General features: G+C 43.8%; 1 protein-coding gene across 5 annotated transcripts in view; it reads right to left on the bottom strand.

The window, feature by feature from the left end:
- NSD2 (nuclear receptor binding SET domain protein 2) overlaps positions 1-25,630 on the bottom strand; it is a 102,048-nt gene that overhangs the window by 31,828 nt on the left and 44,590 nt on the right. For all 5 annotated transcript variants that reach the window (XM_064151555.1, XM_064151557.1, XM_064151554.1 and 2 more), the window contains exons 2-8: positions 24,107-24,732; positions 13,306-13,471; positions 10,562-10,728; positions 9,276-9,767; positions 3,615-3,759; positions 2,365-2,442; positions 799-917 (exon numbers count right to left, since the gene is read on the bottom strand). In XM_064151555.1, coding sequence (XP_064007625.1) covers positions 799-917; positions 2,365-2,442; positions 3,615-3,759; positions 9,276-9,767; positions 10,562-10,728; positions 13,306-13,471; positions 24,107-24,703 — 1,764 coding nt within the window. In that variant the 5' untranslated portion in view covers positions 24,704-24,732. The remainder of the gene's footprint in view (positions 1-798; positions 918-2,364; positions 2,443-3,614; positions 3,760-9,275; positions 9,768-10,561; positions 10,729-13,305; positions 13,472-24,106; positions 24,733-25,630) is intronic.

The raw sequence follows: 25,630 nt of genomic DNA, 5'->3' as shown, positions 1-25,630 counted from the left end.
CTGCACCATTCTAGCCCTGGAATACTCACACTGCAGTGTGGTCCTCTCAAAGCAGAGCTGAGAACACTGTCAGCTAAGCTTTCCACACAAGTAAATCCCCTGAAGTTGACTGCTCTCTAAGCATGACTGAGCAAACCCATGTTTACATCTCTATGACAGCTAAGCTGTGTCTGTATCCATAGTTTTAGTGACCTCTGGAAGGAAAGTTCTTTCTCACAAGCCTGCTCAAGTGAAAAGCAGCCTGTGACTTGTGCAATGAATAAGTTCTAATAGTTACTGCAATTTCCTAAGTGAAGAAATGGGTCAGCATGTCACCCTCACATGTTCTACATGCTTCCAGCTGTGAAAAAGTCACGGTTTTCTGCTTTGCCTTCCTTGCTTTCCTCTCTCCCCTTCCTTGCATCTAAATTAAGTATTGACTAAAGACACGATTTTGCTACATTCTTGCACTCTTTCCTCCTGGAGTTGAGAGATGTAAGAGAACTGCAAAGCACAAGAACACAGAAAGGTGATGGCTCTGCACATTCCTTCAGCACCCAGATTTCCTCAGCACACATTTTCACCACAGTTCAAGCATCAAAGGGTAACTTCTCATAGCTCCATCCTCCAAACTAAAGACCTTCCCCTCTCCCCCTCACACGTAGCTCACACATACCTCTGAATATTTCCAACACTTTGGTTTGATACACAAAGACATTACTTTTCAAGCCCTGAAAATGGAAATGCTGACAAACTTAACTACAGCAATGTGATTGGAGCTGCTATAAATCAACCCAGACAAACCCACGACATAATTACCTTCCGATTATTCTGCTTATCCATCCTGAGTCTTTTCCTAGGTGCTTCCTGAACTTCAAAATCTTCTGTAGGTTCCTTTGTCCTCTTTTTTTGGTTTCTTTTATTTCCATGTAAGTAACCTTGGGATGGGGGATGGGGGAAACTTACATGAAAAATAATCTAAAACCCACTTTCAAATTATTTTTGAACTGATCTAGTTAGTTAAAGTTACTTTGCTTTCAGTCATTACTTTTAAAACATGGTTAAACATTAGTACAGTTTGATGACCTCTTAAATGCTTACAGTCTGCTTTCTGGTGCTGAAGACTAACTCTAGAACACATCAACTGCTTCATATGAGTTACTTTGGAAAGATGAATATACCTAAGCATCAGTTTAGGATCTGAACATTACTGCCCAACAGCTGTTTTCTCTGGGCAGGCTGCACATGATTGGTCTACAGAGTTTTTAACTCTCTTGCCACACTGGAATAGTGTCTTAGCACTGAAATGGATTTTAAAGTCTCCTTAAGCCTCCTTTAAGTTCTCCAAATGATACAGATGAAGATATTGGTGACACCTATTAAGGGGCCTCTGGAAAAGACAAGATATCACCAATTGTAGAGGTTAATTTTCTCTTTCCAGTAGGACAGCTCTAACAAGCTTACTTCTAATTTTACAGGAGACTGTAAGATCCCCTTCCTTTCTGAGCCAAAACCCTAAGAGCAGAATCACATTGGTCATTTTAAACCAATGGACTGATTCAAGTATTTAGACAGTTGGCAACTGTCAGGTTCAGGCAGCTGCTGAATTACAGAAGGTCGGTGACCTACACACCTCCTTCCACAGGTTGTTTGCACTCACTCTACCTCAAAAAGCCAGGTGAAGGTTTAGGAAGTGGTCTGTTTCAATCAGGATGAAACCAAAACATTATTATGCTCTCCAGGACACTCTGAAGCTCAGCAGTATATAGATTACAAGCTCCAAGGGCACAAATCCGTTAAGTGAAAAGTTGCCCTACAGCTACAAGCATTCTATTCCAGTGGAAACAAACAGCTGTCAGGATTCAAATGAGAGCAACTTAAAAACAGGGATTATTTTCAAATTGATATAGGGATCATTTCCAAATTAACCTTCTTATCTAAATGATCTAGGACAGAGTCTATCATCAGATTCTGAACCCACTGAAAGGGCTCCGGGAGAACCTGCTACTTACAAAAAGCCAGCAGAGGAAAAAAAAAAGAATCCCACAATATTCTTCCAAGCTTAAGATAAGAGGATTTGGGTAGGGGAATGATTGAACTGAGATGTTTTTATCAATGTACACAATATATGTACTAGAAACACCTGGTACAGGTACAATTTCCATTACAATTTCTTGCAGTATGACACTGAGGAAGGTGAACAAAATTCAGCACTACAGCATTTAGATATTTAATTGGGGATCCATTAAAATTCTAACGTCAAGGAAGACAACAGCTGAGAGAAAAGAAAGAGATTATGATAGGTGGGTGATTACATGTCAAAAAATACACTCAAGAGCTACTTATAATGATGAACTATTTGCACACAACACAAATTTCAATTACTTCTGGATCTTGATCTCCTTTTAGGTGAGTCTTGAAACACTTTACGTTTGGCCTCTCCAATATTCTTCAATGATGAACCTTGAGAGATACAGAACGTGGGGGGGAGGGGGTTTAAAACTGAGATCCAAATATTTGACACTTTAAAGTTAAAAACTTTGCAATTTTCCACAAAAATGAGGTTATTTCACACGCACACACACAGAGTTAACAAAACTGACTGCCGGTTTTATACAAGTTTTTCCAAGTCTCACAAACTTTCAAACACTCCCTCTCATTCTTGTCATTGCCCAAAGCAGCACCTGTTAGTTTCTAGTACTTCCAGAATCACAGAATGGTTTGGGTGGGAAGGGACCTCCAAAGGTCATCTAAGTCCAGCCCCCCCCCCCCCTGCAGTGAGCAGGGACATCTTACAGTGCTGTAAAGCAATTTGCAATTTGAAAAACTATAGCTACTTAAATTTGATCAAGGTCACCATGCAAATGCCAAACCAATATCCCCTCATCCTTTTCTCAAATAAATGGCTCCAAATCCCCTCATATATTTTGCAAATTGAGACTGTTCAGCAAAATCAAACTCTACAGACAACAGCAACCAAAAAAAAAAACAACAAAAAGGGCGGGGGGGAAGGAAAAAAAAGCTCAAATTACCAGAAAAAAAAAAGTACTTGAAAAGAAGACAAAAGAAAGGTATTTGCAATGTTGTATAATGCCCTAAGAACTCTGAGCAGCACAACAAAGTGCCAAACAGATGAAAAGTTCATGAAGAAAGTTTGGAATACTTCTTCCTGAGTTGACAGTGACAGTAACACACCTTGGGTATATCTGAACAAAAGGTGAAGCTCTGGGTCAGCTTTTTTTAACTCTTTCCTGACTATAAGGAACAAACCCCAAAAAAACCCCAAACCAACTCAATTTTTTACTGATCTTCCTTTCCTACAATCCACTCCTAACAGGCAGTGGATGCAATGGCAGCTGCTTATGGGCAGAAGAAGAATGAGAATCCAGCAATCTCTAAACAGCAGAAGGTTTACATAGAACAACTTTTCAGAACAACGAGCAAGAAAATGTAGACTTGAAGGGTTGCGTTTATTGGAACCATTGGCATTCCTTTGCTATTGGCACAAACACCAAGGATTAAAAGTGGAAAACAGGGAAAGCTGTTTTCCCTACAGCTCTGCAAGGTGTGCTTAGTTTAACACCACTAGGGATATCAAATTTAGTTAGAGTACACTAGCACAGTTTTACGTTTACCAGAGTCTTCTTCAGATTTGGGAGAGGTCACTATGGCAAACTTTGTGTTATAGCGAGCTTTCTGTTTTTCACTAAGCATGTTCCACTGTGATTCCAGCAATTCTTCAATCTCCTCACTTGAAGCATCTGGATGTTCAGCAACCACCTATACATGCAGAAATAGGGTTTGTATTAACAAAGAGGTGACCATTGCAAAGAAGGGAGTACATCTTTTGCTCTAGAAAGTTGGATGCAAGGAAGTCAGCTCTCATTTCGGCTGCAGACACCACTAGATTCAAACCTGGTTTTTCTCTGAATCATCACTTCTCTCTCTAAAAAACAATAATCCACCATCACAGTCAAAATTACTGGGAATGATTTTGGAAGCATCTGTTTCACAGATTGGTAGAGGTCAGAAGGGACCTTGAAAGATTGTCCCAAACCAACCCCTGTGGCAGAGCAGGTTCACATCAAGTAGGTCATGCAGGAACACATCCAGGCAGGTTTTCAGTGTCTCCAGAGAAGGAGACTCCACAACCTCTCTGGGTAGCCTGCTTCAGGGCTCCAGCACACTCACAGTGCAAAAGGGTTTCCTTTTGTTCACATGGAATCTCCTCTGCTCCAGCTTGCACCCATTGCCCCTTGTTCTGCCACTGGACATCACTGAACAGAGCCTGGCTCCATCCTCCCAACGCTGCCCTTCACATCTCTACCAACATGACTGAGGGCAGCGCTCAGGCTCCTCTGCTCCAAGCTAAAGAGCCCCAGCTCCATCAACCTTTCCTCAGAAGGGAGATGTTCCACTGCCTTCCAGTTTGAATAACCACTTCAGTCTCCCTACAAAATGTAATTATCAGCATATTCAGAAGCATTAAGAATGCCTTTTAACAGTCAAAGAAAAAAAAAAATGGAGCAACTGTAAATCTTCTCTTGTGGTCATTAAAAACATATTTGAATTATTTTTTGATGAAGTGGAAGCCTACACCACAAAAAAGGCAAAGAAGCAATGTTGGAAGAGATGTTTGCCTATGAAAACATCCATCAATTCACAGGAGAATTATTAAACACGGAACTCTGCTTAGCAGAGAGATTTACGACAAGCTCACATCTGATGCAACATTCTCCTGTCTCCATCATTTTATACCACCTCTATGAATATTAAGAACTCAAAAAGCTGTGCATCCTTTCTTTAGAATATGAGAATGACAGATAGAAGCTCTCAATGTGGGATTTAAGAGAGTTGCTAGAAGTTTATTCAACAGCAGTATTAAAAATACAACAGAAATCCTAGAATGGCTCAGGTTGGAAAGGACCTTGCAGATCATATACTCCAACCCCCTTATCATGGGTAGGGACACTTCTTAACCAGACTTGGATGCTCAAGGCCACATCCAACCTGGCCTTGAACAACTCCAGGGAGAAGGTAGCCACAACCTCATTGAGCAGCCTATTTTAGAGTCTTATCACCCTTGTACTGAAGAGCTAAGCTCAAAAAAATTTCTCTTTGCCCTGTCTCTAGACACCCTCATGAAAAGTCTCTCTCCAGTCTTCCTGTAGGATCTTTTCAGGTGTTGGAATACCTCCAAATTTCCAATAATTCCTAATTTCCATACTTCTACTTAAGGAAATCCATATTTGATCTTTGTGAAAGAGATCTTGAGCAAGATCTCAAGGACTTGAGCAACCTGATCTAGTGGAAGGTGTCCCTGCCCATGGCAAGGTGGCTGGAATTAGATGATCTTTAAGGTCCCTTCCAACCTAAACCATTCTGTGAATCTCCAAGGAAAATGCCCAGCAGTAGTCTTCAAAATCAATTCCCAAGCTACCTACTAGAAATAACAGCTGAGGTATCTGCAAGTACAGGAAAAATCAAGCACTTCTCCCAGGTCCTTTATCTAATGATGTTACAGGACACACGGAAGATGTTCTCTTGGATCTGGGAATTAATACCACTGTCATTTGGAAAACTGGCAATCAGACAAGGCACATCCTAGCTCACCCAAACTAAGCACACTTCCATCACTCTTGTCTTGATGTTCACCAGCTCCTTACACGTGTGGCAATCCTCAGCTGCACACCCTACTTGTGAAATTCTTTCTTAATTTACCTCAAAACAGATGCCAGGCCCACATCAATTAAGCACTATCAGCAGAGCTGCCTGCCACTCACTTTTACCTCGAGCCAGACAGCCCCTTGCAGTGATTCCTCTGGTTATACTCCCTAAAGGAAGCCCAGAAGAATGCAACTATTACACAGTAGATCTTTACTCCTCTGGTAACAGCACAAAATACTTAATGCACTGCTACGACCACCAAAGTGCTCCAAGCTTTCAACACCTCCCTCAGGGAAGCTTGGCTCTTAAATCATTAGAAAGCTTTGCCAACAGTTCATCCACTCTTCCAGCAGCCAGCATTCATTTGCAAAACTCCCAGCTATTCCTCACTCTCCTATCCCCCTGCAAAAGCAACACAAAAAGCAGTGATTAAGTAAAGCAAAGTGACAGAAGACTCCTGCTGTACAAAGTCCAACAGCACACAAGGCACAACAGGTTTATTAGAGGCTCCTGAGAGGAGTCTTCAGTCATTCCTTGCCATCCACTTCCATCCCTTCCCAAGACAGGGAGTGGGGTCAGAGAGCCTTTTCTGGGTCTCTAAGTAACAGCAAATATTACAGCAGCCATACACTAAACTCTCAGATGACACCAAGTAGCTCAGAACCAGGTCTGGTTTTCAGTGTTACCACTCCTAAAGCATCAGAACACTTCCAAAACCAACAAAACAAACTCCTGGATGGAAAGCAAACCATGCAAGTTGAAGCAGGTAAGTCAAACAGAAAGGTAAACTCCAAATGCTAGCTTGAGTTCAGTCTCCATCTTCCACCAAAGGCTCAAATCTGCCGTTAGCAAAGTACTATGACAGGCTAGAAGCGTTACCTGAGCTCAGGTCACTCAGGCTCTGGGTAAGAAGTATGGACAGATGAAATGGTTATCTCCCCTCTCTGCCAGATACCTTCAAAGCAGGAGAAAAGGCAAACCAGGTTCTGCTGCTCTGATCAGTTTGAGGGGCTGTTATCTGCAGCTCCCTAGTACCTGCAGGTTTCATAACCTTGCTCTGTTCTCTCCACAGAAGTGCTTCCGGGCTTATGGGAATAGGCCACAGAATCAGGTGGATCTGGGATTTTAGGAGGGATCTTATGACAAGGTTCTGAGGCAGAAATAGCAGGATGTGCTCTGACTACTTGCTTCCTCCTAAACTCTGCAACATTTGTCACTACCATCAGTGTGACCTTCAAGATTTGCAGCTTCCCAAAACGACACTGAAGACAAAGCAACTCCTCAGTGGTCAGTACTGTCATAACCATCACATTTTCCATCTCTTAATTTAATAGCTGTAGTGTAACCACAGTAGGGAATGAAGTTTGGTAACTGGCACAGAGGATCAAAACACAGCAGCAGAGCTTCTGCATGCCTCTTCTGTGGGAAGATGTTTGTCCAAGAGTCCATAAACCCAGACATAATCATCTAATTTCTTCTGCAGAATTACTTTCATCTCCCTCAATATTGCAGAAGACAAAGGTTGGGGACTGACCTGTTGGAGAGCAGCTCTGGGGAAAAGGACCTAGGGGCCTTGGTGGGGAACAGGATGAACATCAGGCAACAACGTGGCCTTGTGGCCAAGGGCATCCTGGGCTGTATCAGAAGGGCTGTGGTTAGTAGGTTAAGAGGTTCTCCTCTCACTCTGCCCTGCTGAGGCCACATCTGGAATACTGTGTCCAGTTCTGGGTCCCTCAGTTTAAGGGCATCAGGGAATCAATTGAAAGAGTCCAGCACAGAGCCACAAAGCTGCTGAAGGCAGTGGAACATCTCCCTTCTGAGGAAAGGCTGGGGCTCTTTAGCTTGGAGCAGAGGAGCCTGAGGGCTGCCCTCAGGTCATGTTGATAAAGATGTGAAGGGCAGTGTTGGGAGGATGGAGCCAGGCTCTGCTCAGTGATGTCCAATGGCAGGACAAGGGGCAATGGGTGCAAGCTGGAGCAGAGGAGGTTCCATGTGAACAAAAGGAAACCCTTTTGCACTGTGAGTGTGCTGGAGCCCTGAAGCAGGCTACCCAGAGAGGTTGTGGAGTCTCCTTCTCTGGAGACACTGAAAACCTGCCTGGATGTGTTCCTGCATGACCTGCTTGAGGTGACCCTGCTCTGCCACAGGGGTTGGACTGGGTGATCTTTCAAGGTCATTTCCAACCCCTACCATTCTGTGATTTTTGCTAGGTTAAAGGCCAAGAAAACTCCCTGTTGCCATTGCCCAAGAGATCAGATCACTTGTAGAAGAACTGGAAATTGAACTCAGGTCTCTCTAACATGGGACAAATGATTAAACCATACAGCTTTTCATAATAAACACATCAACATTTATATTTGACAGCCTGGCTACAACCCCCTTTCCCTTCTGGAGCCAGCAGGCTGACGTGGCAGTGCTCTTCTCAATTTAACCTGTCACTAAGAGGCCCAGGTAACACTGCATTTATTTTCAGTCTCAGTATTAGCTTAAGTCACAGTTATCTAAAAGGATCCTAAGCAGAACCACAATTAATTGACTTCCACGCAGCAGAATCTGTTCTCCAAGTCTTTTGTACAAAGCTCTCGCCTATTTTTTCTCCTAACACAAATATCCTCTAATGATGTCAAGCACTCAGTAGCTAAAGACTGTGATGAGGTCACCACTAACTTTCTTGCTCCTTCTGTACTATGGCATGGTAAAACTTCAAGGAAATATGACATGTGTGCTTTTTCAATACATGGAATTGTACTGCAGGTGGAGCAGAGGGCTGGAAGGAAGCAAAATCATGGTCATGATTTTTAAGTAATGAGCTAGAAGAGAAGTACTGCTTTTACATTCTAGGAGAAGCACTGACATTAAGGTATTTATCTATTCTACCTTGTCTTGGAGCTTGTTTCTCTCAAGAGGACCTAACTGCTGTCCAAACACATTGCACACTGACAGCAGTTTTCACAAGCTTTAATGACTAGTTTCTTTTGAAGCTCTTCTAAAGACTCTAGGTAGGTAAATCACCACTGAAAGGTTTGGGCTAGAAGGGACCAGTTCCAAGCTCCCATAGTAGGGCAGGGGCACTTTCCACTAGACCAGATTGCTCAAAGCCCCATCCAGCCTGGTCTTGAACACCTTCAGGGAGAGGGCATCCACAACCAACCTGTGCAACCTGTTCAAGTGGCTCAGGCTGGTTTTGAGGAGTTCAAAGACAAGGGAACACACCAAAGGAACAGAGCCACATCTTGAGACTGAACATACAAGCTAGCTACAAGCAGATTTGCCATCAACAGCATAACTCTGTTCTATTTGTCTGAACATGGGTGTGTCTATCTACTATATTTTAAGTACATTAAATAAATATTACACCTAATACAAAGATACTAACATGACTTCTGCTGAAAGTACAATGGCATTACTGAGAATTGCAATGGCTTTATCACCATCCTGTTTGTGTTTCTTATCTACATTCCCTTCACTCTGTTTCTGCCTAGACTAAGATTTGATGCAAGCACACCTACTCAAAGGCAGAGTATTACTGATTCTACAGCAATGCCTAGTTTTTGTCAAGTCAAGAAGTTTCTTGAGGTACAGAAATGAGGAGAGGCAATCAACAACACTTAGAGCTAAAAGAGACTAACCTCATCTCTGTGCTTCTGGCAAAAAACCAAGAACTGAGATACTGTGTCACCCTTTCTGCTCCGTGGAGTAGACGCTGCAGTTTTCTTTCTACTGAGAGGGGAGCCTAACCCTCTTCTGGATTCTGCCTGTTCAGATGACTTTTGAGGAGTAGCATTCTTAGTCCCCAACTGACTGCTTTCTTGTGTATCATCAGTGGCAGACAATTTTGATGTCCTTCTCCTCCTCTTGGTAGGAATGCCAGACTCCTTCACTGATTTCAGCTCTCGAGCGGTCTCCTCATTTGAGTAAGACGATTCATCCATTTCCTCCAGTGGTTCCACAGCAACTCCAACCTCCTTGGCCACCCGAGGGTTGAGGTGAGGTCTGTCCCTAACATAGATGAAGGTGTATTTGGCCTTCCGTTCTTCCACTGTCATGCTTATTGCTTCACTTGCTTGCTTAACACCCATCTCCCACTGCGGCCGCAGCTTCCCTGAAACAGGCTTCAACATCTGCAAGAGAAAGGCCCAAAAGGTGTGAGGAATGGGCCCACTTTGGACTGCAAAATGCCACCAACTACACAAAACATTTCCAAGGAATCCAGCATCATAGATAACTGGAATCTGAACATTCAACTGGAAGTGTATTTAGTAACGATTTGGCTTTGGCTGGTGCTGATTTGCTGGTGCCAATGCGGCAGTGGCTTGTGTATTTGGTGGTGATTTAGTATTTGGTGGTGCTGATTTGGCAGTGATTTAGTCTTTGGGGGTGCTGATTTGGCAGTGATTTAGACTTTGAGGGTGATTTAGTTTTTGAGGGTGCTGATTTGGCATTGATTTAGTATCTGGTAGTGATTTTGTCTTTGGGGTGCTGATTTGGCAGTTATTTAGTCTTTGGGGGCACTGATTTGGCAGTGATTTTGTCTTTGGGGGCACTGATTTGGCAGTGATTTAGTATCTGGTAGTGATTTTGTCTTTGGGGGTGCTGATTTGGCAGTGATTTAGTCCTTGGGGGTGATTTAGTCTTTGGGGGTGCTGATTTGGCAGTGATTTCGTATTTGGTAGTGATTTTGTCTTTGGTGGTGCTGATACCATGCATGAATCAATGACAAAGCAGAAGAGCACTGATTTTTAGTAACAGTGGTAAAATCATCACATTCTTGGCATCTGTAAGTGAAATGCAAGACTAAAAGGCTCTGTAAACCAAGCTGTTTGTAAAGCTTTCTAGGGGAACTCTTTCAATCTGTACATCTCTGCAACAGTAAAATCAAAAGCTGCAAATCTTGGCTGACTTGGCAGCCTCTTACCTTTATTTTCTCTGCTTTAGTGAGGGCTTGCCTTGCACTTTCTTGGCATAATTGTTCAAATTGGTCTTTTTCTTTGAAGGGCACAAGGCTCTTCTCAAATATCCAGGCTCGCTCTGGGGCATCTCCAAAAAACTGAACGTGATATTGGCGGAAGTTCTTTTTCTGCCCTGAAAATGAAAACATGAACATATTTAAGACAAAACTTGGTTTATTCTCTGCAAAATTCGACTGGAAGTTGTTTGTGAGCTGTTGTCAAGACAAAAGCACAGCACAACTGGTTGACCCCACTCAACCAGCTTGAAAGTCTCTGAGCTGTAGTAGGTAAAGCTTGACATAAAAGTCCAATGTTTTAGTTCTGAACAAGGATGTGTTTTGCTAAATTAAGTGAAGGTTACAATCATCTGTCTGTGCTTTCCACGTCTACTACCCTACACTTGCAGGCTTGGGTGTTTCTGAAAACACCAGGCTAGGAAAAGTTTGCCAAGCTTGGGCAGCCTGTGCACTCAGCCTCACCTCTGACCCTCCTCACTTTGTCTTTTCATATTGCTGAACAGAAACACTTTAGCAGTCATAACTTACAGACTTGTTTTAGGTTGGAAAAGACCTTTAAGGTCATTGAGTACAACCATTCTCTCACTCTATCAAGGCTGGGGCTGAACCGTGACCCTCAGCACCACATCTCTGCCTCTCTGAAACATCTTCAAGGAGAGGGATTCAATCACCTCCTTGGGCAGCCTGTTCTGGTCTTTGAGAACACTTTCAGGGAAGAAGTTTCTTCTAATCATAGAATGCCTCAGGTTGAAGGGACCTCAGAGATCATCTACTCCAACCACCCCACCAATGACAGGGACACCTCTCAACTAGCCTCTCCTGCTCAAGGCATTATCCAACCTGGCCTTGACCACCCCCAGAGAGGAGGCATCCAGTCTCACTACCCTCATACTGAATAACTTTTTCCTAAGATCCAGTCTAAACCTACTCTCCCTCAGCTTCACACCATTGCCCCATGTCCTGTCTGTAGACACCCTTAAGAAGAGTTCCTATCCAGCCTTTCTGTAGGGTTCCTTCAGGAAAGCAGCAATAAGGTCCCCCCAGTCTTCTCTTCTCTAGGTTGAACAACCCCAATGTCCAACCTGAACCTGCCATGGCACAACTTGAGGCCATTTTATCCCACCCTTTGAAGAAGAGACCAAGGATATTCTGGAGCAATTGCCTTGCATGGTAATTATTTTGTCCTTGCTTATCTAGGGAGCACTGAGCTTTGAGGACCCAATCTGTCTAAGATGAAATAAAGGCTATTTTTGTTATTTCACCAGGATGTCCTAGCTGCAGACAGCCAGCACAGACTGCATTTACAACCACCTGTAAAGATCTGCCTCAGAGCTGCCCACAGCCCAGCTCCAAGCAGGCACAGACACTTTATTACTTTTACAGTACCATGCTGGAGAGTTGTAACTGCCTAATCAAGGAGTCTGAATAATGGTGCCTGCCACTAGAATCACTGAACCTACTTGTGAATCTCCATAGATCTTCTGTGGGCTGAATGGCTATGAGTGCTTCTGGATAAAATAATGAAATTAATTATGGGTTGTTTTATACAAAGGATTTTTGGCTCATGGAATAGTGGAACCACTAATTATTGAAGGTGTGGTAGAGTGCTCTGGGCACCCACCATCATTATTTGTCTTTTTCTCTATGCTAGCATCTCTGGTTGACCACAAACAGGATACTGAATGAGCTGGAGCTTTAGTCTGACTCAGCACAGGCCTTCTTACATGAAACTGTACACCCCACAAGTTGAAAGTTCCAAACTTTTCCTCAAATCTAACCAGCTGGAATGATGAAATCAAGAATCAGCATCCAGAAATTCAGATTACTTATAAACACTGCTGAGCTTAATCCTAGAAATAAGAAATAGAGAGTCCTAGCTGAGTGTTTCCACAGCTCTCAGATAAAAGAACCCCTTTGTTGTTTGGAACAAGAGACTTCAGGCAGTGCCCCTGTAGTAAATGACAGGTGGAAGATAATATAGACTGCCAGTCACTGGAAGAAATATTTGACTAGCCAAGGCCCTGAACAACCTGGTCTCATATGGACCCCATAGGACTTGTAGGGTTCCTTTCCAAACTATGTTACCTTATCACTCTACAACCAGCACAGATAAGCCTCAACACTTCCAGGTATCAGAGCAAAGAACAAAGCTGCAAATGAGATTAAGAAATTGTAGAGACCTTGCTTAAAAAAAATCTAATTAACACTTGGTGGTCCCTGCATTTAGAATCAGCTCCTGTTGTCTGCAGATAACAGTAGTGACTCTACAAACCCCAGCAAGTTTAGCTGCCTGAATTATGGGTTGCTTTTAGTAAAACATCATCCTCAGAAGTATTACATTCCCATTAGCTTTCAATAAGACTTTTAGCTCATATCACTTGTCCAAGTATCTCCAGAAGAACAATGGAAAGGACCATCAGATAATTCTGTTTTAATAAGACTCCATACTGTTTCAGAGATCTCAATTTTGATATCTCCCAGAGAATGTTCAGAGTTAACAAGGCACAGTGAAAATGTTGTTTGTTACATGCTCAAGAAGAGGGTTTACGTGGTTTTAATTTTCCTCTTGACAACAAGGAGCTGATTGAGTTGCTGATACAACTGAGGAGATAAAATGAAGTACAGAATTTTCCCCAACATAACAGCCATGTGTACCTGAGGAAATCTGGATGGTTGCAGCATCACTGACATACCTTTTAGTTTAGTATAGGAATGGAGAACAGGATCAGCAGAAACCATACAGGGCCACCATGGAAAACCAGACACTTTTGACCACACGAGATCTCCTATATTATACTTCAACAGATGGACTTTGTCTTCTTTGACAGTGCTTTGAGCTGGATCTCTCTTAGTAGAAGCCTTAAAAAGATAACAAAAAAAGGGGGAAAAAACCCCAAAGAGCTATCAGATATGCACTGGGATTACTGAAGAACACACATAACCAAACAAGCTACAGTTTGTATTCTGCCAAAACATTCTCATTAGATATAAAACCACAGAGTGCCAATGGAAGGAGGGAAATCAGAAATAGTTGACCAGAATAAACTGGTAACAAGCAGTAATTATATTTCACATGCAGTTAAAGCTTTAAAGTCATCATTTTTGTTCTCTCACAGCAGAAAGAAAATAATTCCATTTATGTTTCTGGATTTGGTCAGAAGTACCAGCAAGTGAGCTGTGGTTTGCCTTCAGCTTTTTGAGTCACTGCTGAGAGACCATCAGGAAGACTTGCTTTCATTTCAACCACAGGAGCTGTGGAAGAGCCAACTTCTCTCTCTGTGTTGAATAGAATTCATCTGGTTAAGCACTGGACACGGAAATGTGTTCCTAGATGTCTTCCCCCCTCAAACTAGACCAGACTGAAACAGAGCCTTTGTTTGAGTAGGAACTACAGAAATAACCAGTTAAAGCCCCAGCTTTCAGTTGTCATGTTCCATACTGAGTATTTGTGACATGAACCCTTCTCCAACCCTTCTGCAAATCTTTTTTCTCTTCCAGTTCTAGCAGTAGAAAAGTTTTTTGTGTTCCGTGCATCATAGAATCACATAATGGTTTGGGTTGGAAAAGATCTCCAAGATGAAGTCCAGCCACTCTCTAACTTTACCAAGGTGGTGCTAAACAATGACCCTCAGCACCACACCTCTGCATCTTTAAGCACCTCCAGAGATGGGGATTCAACTGGACCGCACTGTAATAGGCAGCCACATTACAAACACAGACAGCTGGAGATCTTCTTACACTCCAGGACAAACCCCAGCCTACTAGCACTACAAAGAAACAAACCCAAAATAATCCAGGCCCCTAAATAGACTAAACCCATTAAAAGAAATTCTATACAGTGAGGGTGGTGAGACATTGGAACAGGTTGCCCAGGGAGGTTGTGGATGTCCCCTCCCTGGAGGTGTTTGATGAACAATCTGGTCTAGTGGGAACTGTCCCTGCCCATGGCAGAAGGTTGGAACTGGATGATCTTGAAAGTCTCTTCTAACCTAAATTATTCAATGAAATTCTAAGAAGATGTGCTTGGACTTAAGACTTGGAGTACACAAACTCAGACACTCATGCATGTCCCTTCACCGTGGACAAGACAACAATGCCTGCTGACCACAACCACAGATTATTTCTGCTCCTGCTATCTACTTGTGCTGGGCTTCAGCCACCACTACTCCTGTTTTCTATCACGGACTTGTGTAATAAAAACAGAAGTGAAAATGTTTTGTCTCCTCTGGTATCTCCAGCAGGAAAGTGACAGGGAAGTGGTTGCAGAACAACCTCCTTTCAGAGGTTCAGGAGAGGTGCTAGGTCTGTCTGCAGAGAAAAGGGAGCAACAGAAGAAAGAAATGCTTTTGTAACCTTGTTTTGTCACTTGAATTCACCAAGGATGCAGGACACTATAAACAAGCAAACAAAGTATCCCTAAGGACAACAGTTTCAGTGTTTCTCTCTGAAAACACAGCATCTTAATTCAGCTCTTAGGGAAGCTCTCCCTTCCTGGAAAATTCAACAATTCCATTTGACAAAAGAAAATCACCACTTGGTCTTCAGGCAAAGACCTTTAAGATCATCCACTCCAACCATTCTCTGATTCTTCTAAGGATGGTGCTAAATCATGACCATCAGCACATCCCTGCCTCTTTTCAACACCTCCAGGGACAGGGATTCAATCACCTTCCTGGGTAGTCTGTTCCAGTCTTTGAGAACCCTTTCAGGGAAGCAGTGTCCAGGCTGAAGCTGCTCTGGTCCAACTTGAGGTCACTTCCTCTTGTCCTATCACTTGTTAACAGGGAGAAAAGACTCATCCCCACCTGGCTTCAACCTCCTTCCAGGGAGTTGTGGAGAGCCAGAAGTTTCCCCTCAGCCTCCTTGTCCCCAGATTAAACAATTTCCAGTCCCCTTAAAATCGCATAAAAGCTCAAATTTATGTATCTGGCTACATTTAATTTTTGAGGTGTTTCTGGGGGACTTTGGTTCCCTCATTAGCAAATCCTCAGTGGAAGGGAACTTTTTAAAGATGCCTTTACATTTTCAAACAAACCTGTCCAAACCCACAACCTTACTCTACACAAACACTAGAAAAGCAAGGAGTTTAGAAATAAACTTCATACAGTATTGTAAGTAAACTAGGACACAACTTTTTCTTTTCTCAGAGTGTACAGTTGAAGAGAAACAGATTCAATCATTCACAGATAGATCCAGTAAGATGCAAGTCCTGAAACACTTCCCAACTCTCAATCTTACTTAAAAACGTGAAGAGTTTCTTTCAGCTGCTCTATTGAATTCTTGCATTTACATTTAGATGACCTCTTAAACTCTGAGTTACTGGTTTGCTATTGAAAGGTTCCATGCTTCAGAAACTCAAATTAGATAAGGATTGATCAGAAAGAATGAAACCTGCTTTGACATTGAGTATTAGAAAAAAAATTCCAAGGATACCCAGCTTCTCTAACCTTCACCCAGCCTCAAAAAATCTTTCATGCAGTATCTGGGCACCTGTAGATGGTACAGAAGTCTAGAAAAGCCTAACTGTAGAGACATTAAGAAGTTTGGCATAGTAAGCAGCTATTTTGGAGTCATTCCCACATGAATTTCAGGTAGAATAACAGAATGAAAGCTAAATCAGAAGGACATACTTTTAGCTACTGCTCATATTGTATCTGCAGATGATACCAAGCTGAGTGGTGTGGTCGGTAAGTCTGAAGGACAGGATGGATGCAATCTAGAGGGACCTGGACAGGATGGAGAGGTGGGTTGAGGAGAATCTCATGAGGTTCAACAAGGCAAAGAGAAAGGTCCTAGCTCAGGGCAATACTCTACATCAACCGAGGCTGGGGGATGACAAGATTGAGAAGAGCCCTGCAGAAAAAGACTTGGTGATGCTGATGGATGAGGAGCTGGATATGAGCCAACAATGGGCATTTACAGCCCATAAGGCCAGTGGCAGGCTGGGCTGCATCAAAAGCAGTATAGGCTGCAGATGGAGAGAGAGCATTCTGCCCCTCTGCTCTGCTTTGCTGACACCTCACCTGTGGTGCTGTGTGCACGGAGGACATGGAGCTGATGGAGTGGGGTCCAGAGGGCCACTATTTATAATAGGAAGATAATGAAACGTGGTGAGAGACACAGATAAAGTTACTCTGAGCAAACAACTCTTTTGGAAGTCCTAAAGTTAACATGCCCTAAGAGAAACCCACTTCAGGGCAAGGGAACTCATAAAGGAGGCTGATAGCACTGTTCCAAGACAGATCAAAATATTTTGGTTTTGATGCTTTGCCTGAGGGTTCCTAAAGCTTCCTTCTTTCCTGACAAAAGGGTGCACTATGGGCCAGAAATGACATCTGGGACAGATGACTGATCTGCCAGAAATCTGCCTGTAAATGCATCCAAGTAACATAACCCCAAACTGCAGTTGTAACTCAGCTAACCACGGGAGTCAGACAGGCACTACCTGGGGTTAAGGAGAACACTGAGTTGAGCAGAGCAGCAGCAAAGCACAGTATCTTGGACAGAAAAGCAGTGAAAATGAGCCACACCAATCAGCAGTGGCCAACAGAATGTGAAAAGGTGATGCTGAGATGATAGGATTCCTATCAATCATGGGCGTAACACAGTAGGAACAGAATTACAGAACCATTTTGGTTGGGAAAGTCCCTTAAGATCATCCAGTCCAACCACTCTAACTCTCCCAAGGCTGGTGCCAAATCATGGCCCTCAGCACATTTAAGGTCTTAAGAATAAATCTGGTCCATTAAAAAAACCCAGCTAAGCCTAAAAGCATCCTTAACCTCTCAGCTGTGTTACAGCACACAATCAGTTGTTGAGACAGAGTAGTTAGTTCTTCCAGAAGGTGGCCTGCTCACCACCGCTTCCTATCATCTGTCATGTCCACCAGTGTCCAAAATTAAATGAAAACCAACTAACCAAACAACAACACAAAAGCCCCTATGAGGGTGGCAAGCCACTGGAACAGAGAAGTTGAGGAGGTTCCAAGTCTGGCAGTATTTAAAACCCAAGTTGCATGGGACCTTGAGCAACGTGGTGTCCCTGCCTATGGCAGAGGGGTTGGAACTAGATGTTCTTGAAGATCCCTTCTAACCCAAACTTGCAGGATTCTGTGAATGGTTTCTGCACATGGACCACCATACAGGACTTTCCAAGCTGAAATGAAAACGTGAGCAAGTTTGTGCAAAGCCTATCAAACCATCAGTAGCAGATGTTTGTCCATGGTGCCTGCTTCCCAGGATTATGAAAGAATCAAGTGAAACAAGCGGGTGGCAAACTGGAAAGGAAAAAGAGCTGCTCTATTGCATTCACAGCACTGAGAGCTGACACTGACTGCTGGAATGTGTCTAGAGAAAGGCGGCAAAGCTGGTGAAAGGCCTGGAACACAAACCCTATGAGGAGAGGCTGAGGGAGCTGGGAGTGGGCAGTCTGCAGAAGAGGAGGCTCAGGACTGACCTCATTGCTGTCTACAACTACCTGAAGGGAGGTTGTAGCCAGGTGGGGTTGGTCTCTTCTCCCAGACAATCACCAACAGAACAAGGGGACACAGCCTCAAGTTGTGCTGGGGAAAGTCTAGGCTGGATGTTAGGAGGAAGTTGTTGGCAGAGAGAGTGATTGGCATTGGAATGGGCTGCCCAGGGAGCTGGTGGAGTCACCATCCCTGGAGGTGTTCAAGAAAAGCCTGGATGAGGCACTTAGTGCCATGGTCTGGTTGACTGGATAGGGCTGAGTGCTAGCTTGGACTGGATGATCTTAGAGGTCTCTTCCAACCTGGTTGATTCTATAACTAGAAAACTGTGAGACACAAACTGCTAGGGGCTGAATGTCCTCAGAGCGAGCATCACTCCATGGTTTGCTACATCTCTGGTCTCCACTATGGTTACCTCAGCCTCAAATTCATGTGCTGAATTAAAGGGCTCCTTGATCCAGCTTGGTAGAATTGTTCGTATCTAGCATTTTTGTCAGAATTTCAACATATTTGATTTGGATTCTCCCACCAGTGTGTTTATGAAGAGGGAGGGGGGAAAATAGAGTATATTCCATTAAGTGGTTAGTTCAGCTACTTTTTTCCATCTAAGAACAAGAAGCCTGCTATGGAGAGCACTGAACAAATACCTCAGCTTTCTGTAATTAATTTTGTAGCCACTCTGAAAATACCCAAAGCTTCTCAAGTGGCCCCAAACCAGCCTGCTCTTGAGGCTGTTTGCACTTTGTGGTGCTTCTCAACCTACAAGGAGTTCTTTCAGATCCCTTTGCAATGAGGCATTAAGAACAAACAATTTAAAGTCCCAGAGTCACAACTGCAGCTGCTCCTTGGGAGTTGCTGAGCACAAATGAGTTTCCAAGGTGCTGCTAAACAGAATTCTTTAGTAATGGCTCAAGCAGAACAGTAGCTCAGGAATCCTTCCAAAGGGGATAACAAGATATCTCTCTTCTTCCTGAAGAGGTTTTCAGGGTTATTCCTACTCCTTTGGGATGGCTCCTGGTGATATTGCTCACAGTCTGTTATCATTTAACTGATGCAGCTCTGATACCTCAAGAGCAGACAACTAATAAAGTTCATTTCATCCTACAATTAAAGATCCTGATTCCCATGGCAGTTCATCTGATGTATGAAGTGCTGTACGAAGAGCATCTTATGACCAGGAATTCACAGAATCCTAGAATGGTTTGGGTCAGAAACCATCTTCAAGATCATTCAGTTCCAATCACCCTGGCCATGGGCAGAGACACCTTCTGCTAGCCCAGCTTGCTCAAGGCCCCATCCAGCCTGGCCTTGAACACCTCCAGGGAGGAGGAATCTGCAACCTCCCTGGGCAATTCCTAACATCTGATGATGAAAAACAACCAAGCACATCCTCCTTCTGAAAAACACACATTTATTTGACTCAGTTATTTTCTTTTTCTTCTTTTGGAACTAAAACAAGTCACCTGAGGATCTGACTGTAACAGGAACAGCAAACATTTGTTCAGCACAGCTCTCCAATCTTAGAGAGTCAAGTTCTTGGTTTCTGCTCATTTCTACTGATTAGATGCAAGCAACATCACCACCCTCAGTGATCCTCACATTCCTGTATTTTGTTAGCACAGAAGCATAAAAAGCAGCAAACGATTCTCAGACTGCTTCTGTTCCACCCTTACTGGATGTCAGAATCGTTGTCATTGACTGGGACAGTCAGTCTAACATTCAGCAGGTGTCAGAGTAGAGTTGGCCAGAAGAGCTTTCTCTGTGAAGATGAAATAGCAATGTAAACACATAAGGACAGTGGACCTTCTCCAAGAATTTCCAACTGGCCCTATGTAGCTGCTGTGAGGTCATAGAATCGTTTTGGTTGGAAAGGGCCTTCAAGATCACCGAGTCCAATCATAAACTTAACACCACCATGGCCATTAAAACATGTCTTGAAGTGCCCTTGAACACCTCCAAGCCAGTGACTCCCCTGCCACTCACATTACAGACTGAGGCAAGCAAAAAGAGTAGTAACTGGCCAAGTTTCTGCTGTCATACTAAAAGACAGCTATAAGAAAATTGGATAAGAAGCTATGTGAAAGGCACAGCTTATGGATCACCTACACCTTAGCTGCAATCCCCAAAACAAGCAGAGCAGTGTGTGGACTTCAAGGTTTGTCCTGGACATAGCACTGCTGCATTTCTGAGCTATTGCACCCATGCTGGGGAATCGTGCCAGGAAGCCATGTCAAAGGGCAAAGTGCCACTTGCAGGCCAAACCCAGCTTAAAGAGAACAAGCTGATGTGTGCCAGTGTCACAGACTGAGCTGGTCTTGGGGTCAGAGAGCACAGCCCTCCTTTGGGACCACCAGCACAAGAGCTGCAATTACATGTGTTTTATTTCCCATACAGAAACTCTGGGTTGCTCTAGGGACCAGACTTGGATTGCTTCCCAACAGTAGCTGAGGTACACCTCTGCCATCTTCCTCCAGACAGAATTGTTGCCCTTCTAACAAAAGCCCCAAGTGAGAAAACTCTAGGAAAGACCTCAAGAAACAGGTTGCCCAGGGAAGTTGAGGATGCCCCCTTCCTGGAGGCGTTCATGGCCAGGTGAGCAAGCTGATCTGGTGGAAGGTGTCCCTGCCCATGGCAGGGGGGTTGAAGCTAGATGATCTTGAATGTCCCATCCAAACCAAACCATTCTAGGACTCTGATTCCTAACTGATTGCTGCAAGAAGTGACAAAAGCAGCAAGTGAAAAAACACAGAATCTAATACTGAAGCCACCAGTCCACTGTCCCTCCCATAAGCTGCACTATCGAGTGCCCATGGGTTTGGCATGGACTCAAATATCTGACATGTGATACCTACCACCGACTGCAGAACACATTGGGAGGTGGTGTAACACCACTATCAACATAGTGCCTTGGCAGGTAAGGTGCTTATCAGAAGAGGCCTGCATTGTAAAGTCAAGTCCTCAGGTGGAGAGATACCAGAGGTGGGGCAAGAAGGGTGAAAGGTGGGAGAGGAGGGATGGAACAGCCACAGCTTGTGCCACTTCCACTCCTTTACCTTAGAAAAGTGAAAGCAACACAGCTGCTTCCAAGAGGCCTGAGCAAGGTGGTGGTTATCAACAGAATTCTAACTCAGAGCTGGCAGACCATGGTCATTGCAAATTAGAAACTGACTTGCGCATCACAGAAGAAAAGGTAGAAAAGCCCTTCCAAGATCATCCAGTCCAATCATTCTCTGACTCTTCCAAAGCTGGTGCTAAACTATGGCCATCAGGACCACATCTCTGCCTCTTAGAAATACCTCCAGGGATGGTAACTCAACCACCTCCTTGGGCAGCCTGTTTTGGTCCTTGAGAACCCTTCCAAGGAAGAAATTTATTCTAATGTCCAACCTAAACCTCCCCTGGTGCAACCTGAAGTGATTTCTTCTCTTCTCACCACTTCTTACTAGGGGTAAGAGGCCAACTCCCACCTGGCTTCAACCACTTTTCAGGGAGCTGTAGAGAGCAATGAGGTCTCCCCTCAGCCTCCTCTTCTCCAGACTAAACACCTCCAGTTCCCTCAGATGCTGCCCAATGGATCTGGATTCTCCAGACCCTTCACTAGCTCCATTGCCCTTCTCTGGACCCACTCGAGCACCTCAATGCCTTTCTTTGGAGTGAGTGGCCCAAAATTGAACTGAGTCCTCAAGGTGTAGCCTACACAGTGCTGACTACACAGACTCAATCACTTCTCTAGTTCTGCTGGCCACACTGTTGCAGATAAGGTTTTAAACAGCCTTCTTGATGTTAACAAAACATTCCCAAACAAGAGGACAAGCCAACAACTGAGCACTGGAACATTTGTTAAACGATCTGCCTCTCACCTCAGTAAGATAGCAATCTGCTCTGTCCATCAAGCAGAGATATAATTACCTTATACAAAAAGCAGCATTTCAACCGTGGCAATTTTTGCTCAATCAAAAGAGTAAGCGCTTGGACAAAAAGAAACCAACCCAGAAATAAAACCAGACAAACAGGTTCTACACTTACTTGTAACCTACAATAAACAGATAGCCAAGTGCAAAATTAATCAGTTTTTGCTCCAAAGCTGTTTCTCTAACTTGCACTTTGCAGCCACCATCAGCTACAGAAAACCACAGTGTGATGGACCAACATTAAGGCTTTGGATGCTGGTCATGAAGTAACAGCTAGAAGGGGAGCCTGAAACCAAAGAAAACTGACATGTGGTGGATGCCCCCTCCCTGGATGTGTTCAAGGCTAGGTTAGATGAGGCCTTGAGCAAATCAGGGGGGTTGGAGGTAGATGATCTTGAAGGCCCCTTCCAACTCCACCCATTCTGTGACTCTTTGACACCAAGACACTACAGCTGTGACCAGAGAACGCATGGATAGTGCCCATGTGGACAAACAGTTGAAAAACCTCCTTCAGTGTGTTCTATACTACTATGTTTTTCTTTATTTGAAATCTGCAGAGTTGCAAATCTTTCCTGAGAGAAACAATCACAGAATGTTAGGGGTTGGAAAGGTCCCCTAGAGATTGTGACCAATTCCTCTGCCAGAGCAGGGTCACCTAAGGCAGGTCACACAGGAACACACTGAGGCAGGTTTTGAAAGTCTCCAGAGAAGTAGTGTCCACAACCACTCTGGGCAGCCTCCTTCAAAGGCTCCAGCACCCTCACAGTAAAGAAGTTTCTCCTCAAGTTGAGGTGGAACCTCCTGTGTTCTAGACTGCACCCACTGTTTCTTGTCCTATCAGTGTGCACCACTGAAAAAGAGTCTGACACCTTCAACGCTCACCCCTCAGATATTTATAGACGTTGGCAAGATCCCCTCTCAGCTTTTTCTTCCCTAGACTAAACAGCCCTGGCTCTCTCAGGCCCAGACATTTACAGTAAAGGAGTTAGATCATAAAACATTATCTTGTGACCTTCAAACACTTCTCCTTTTGCCCTTTGCGCTTTAAAATGCACTAGGCAAGACAAAAAAAAGCCAGAAGCACGACCTTGCTTCAAGTGCTCTGAAAAGGCAAGGGTTAGAATATTGCAAAGCCTGAGATCAAGCAGGTGGTTGATCTGCTCTGTGATTCTAACACCATTTCAGGTTTCAGGTTCGTAAAACCACGGCCTGCTTGTTAGCCAAAGCCCTCATTAACATTTACCATTGCTCTACAGCATCAATCATTGAGAAGCATAGAGCATCCCTGCTACCTAGGGCTTCCTCCTCTGAAACAAAATGATTGCAAACCACATTTCTTTAGATGGAGACCAGCAACACAAACCAAGTAAAGACGGAAAAGGCCTCCCAGCAGCACTCTTATTTACATCTTGGGAGTGAGATTTCCATTTCTGCCCAAGTTTAAAAGAAACAAAACCCAGGTAAACTTGACCACAAGATTTAACAACATTTCATAACATTATTTAGCTATTTTCAATGAACACAACTCACTAGGTTATAGCAAGGAATCACAGCTCCCTCCATGGCAAGTAAAGGTAGGGACAACACTCCAGCTGCCAGAATCTGAAGGTGAAGAGCCTTGCTTATCAGCCAACTGACAGCTGTGTCCATTTTTCTTTAATTCAGAGCCAGGACTACAGAAATACTTTGTTTTTCTCCTGAAACATCTAGTTATTAGAAAGCCAGATTACTTCATGGTCCAACAGTTCAAGGTCACCTCTAAATTTAGAAGTCTCCTTGCTCCCTTTTCCCAGGTGCACATCACCAGGTCTTGGATTCCTGTCTGGATAAAGCTTCTGTTTCATACCTCCCATACTACCACATGCCCTGAATTGCTCTGGAGATTCATTTTACTTGTATGGAAATAGGATTTATGGGGTATTCTCAGTCCAGGCAAGGAACAAGGACAGAACTAGAGTGCACCTGTCTCTCACTAAGACACAAGCAAATGCATCTGACCTGTCTGAGAAGAAGCAACTGAAACACCTGAAATGAAGGCTATTAGCACATGAACAAATGAGATCTTGGCACAAATAACAAAGCTAAGAGAAGGAGAAATATAAAATGAGGTACTACCTTCTTTTCAGTGGGGCTTGAAGTCTTTGATACTAGGGCTGCTTCAACAAGACCCTGCTCAAGTAAGGAGTCATATTTTATGCTTCTTTTTCTGCTTCTCCTCTCCTTGTGTGCTGGCTTTTGCTCGTTTTCCTCGGACTGAGACACATCGGCACCATTGTCTCCACAAATGGAAGATTCAAAGAGAGGCTTTCCATTCATGTAGGTTTTAGTGATCTTCAGCTTGATTTCTGGAGAGCCATTTTTGATAGGAGTAGTGTTGGGTGGTGTTCCAACTCCCTTTATTTCCTGGGGTTCGAAGCGCAGCTTGGCATCTTGGGCCCCAGACTCTCCATTGAACACACGAGAGGTGAGATCTTTCAACTTGTCAGCTGGAATAAATGGAAGAGCCTCGTGGCCATTATATTTTTGCATGACCCCATCTTGCAGGGTGGCAGAAAGTTGTGCTTTGCCCAAATAGACAGAACACTCCCGATTTACTTCACAATTCTGAGTCTTCCCATTGGTATTGCCAAGGATCTCCGGCACCTGCTTCATTTTGATGTAGTTAATTTTACGAGTTAAGAGTTGAGAACTTCTTTTGATGCTAAAGTCCATTCAGCCCAGATGTTTCCAGTCTTGCACTGCTGTATTAAGACAAAAACACAGAGAATAGCTTTAATAACACAGAAATGACCAAAGCTACTGAGAACTCAGACAGATGTCCCCCCTGATCTAACGCTTAGATCTGACTCAAGATTTACTCCGAAGTGTTGCTTACAAAACTTCATAATCAAAACACTTCAATACCTCTTAATATGCATTTTTAAAGGTCAAGAAAAATAGATTGCTGAATCATCAGCTCTCCTAGAGCAAAAGCAGAGAGCAAAATGCCACCTTTCACTTCAGCAATCTGTCAACAACCTACAGCAGGAGTCTTACCCACACTAGTTGCTCACAGGTATTGCACTCTTTAAGATAGGTCAGAATCGGATGAAAGATATTATTAATAACAACATCACACAGAGGAGATGATTTCTGAGAGGCTGTACCAGAGTCAAACCCCTACAGGCTGTGCTGCTCTAGCACCTACACCATGGACAGCAGCACCATCAGATTCTCTTTCTGGCTCTACTAACAGGGCCTCAACCTTCCATCACCGGAGCAGTGAATGGAAATAGAGGGGGAGGTCTGGTGCTATCAGCACTTGGGTTGTGCTTTCTCCCTGTAGATTGCCCTGAGGGGAGTAGGGCACTGTTGCATAAGATCTCCTCAGTCAGGACAAATATAAGGTATGTGGCTAAGAAGACAAATTGTATCTGGAGGTGCATTCAGAAGACTATGTCCAGCAGGTCAAGGGAGGTTCTTCTCTCCCTCTACTCTGTCCTAGTGAGGCCACAGCTGGAGTCCTGGGTTCAGTTCTCAGCTCAAGAGACAGGAAACTACTGGAGAGAGTCCAACACAGGGCAACATAGATGCTGAGGGGCCTGGAGCATCAATGTGAAGAGGAAAGGCTGAAAGACCTGGGGTTGCTGAGCCTGGAGA

Source organism: Pogoniulus pusillus, chromosome 11 (assembly GCF_015220805.1).
Source record: "Pogoniulus pusillus isolate bPogPus1 chromosome 11, bPogPus1.pri, whole genome shotgun sequence".
Lineage (NCBI taxonomy): Eukaryota > Metazoa > Chordata > Aves > Piciformes > Lybiidae > Pogoniulus > Pogoniulus pusillus.
This window is presented reverse-complemented; position numbering and strand designations above follow the sequence as displayed.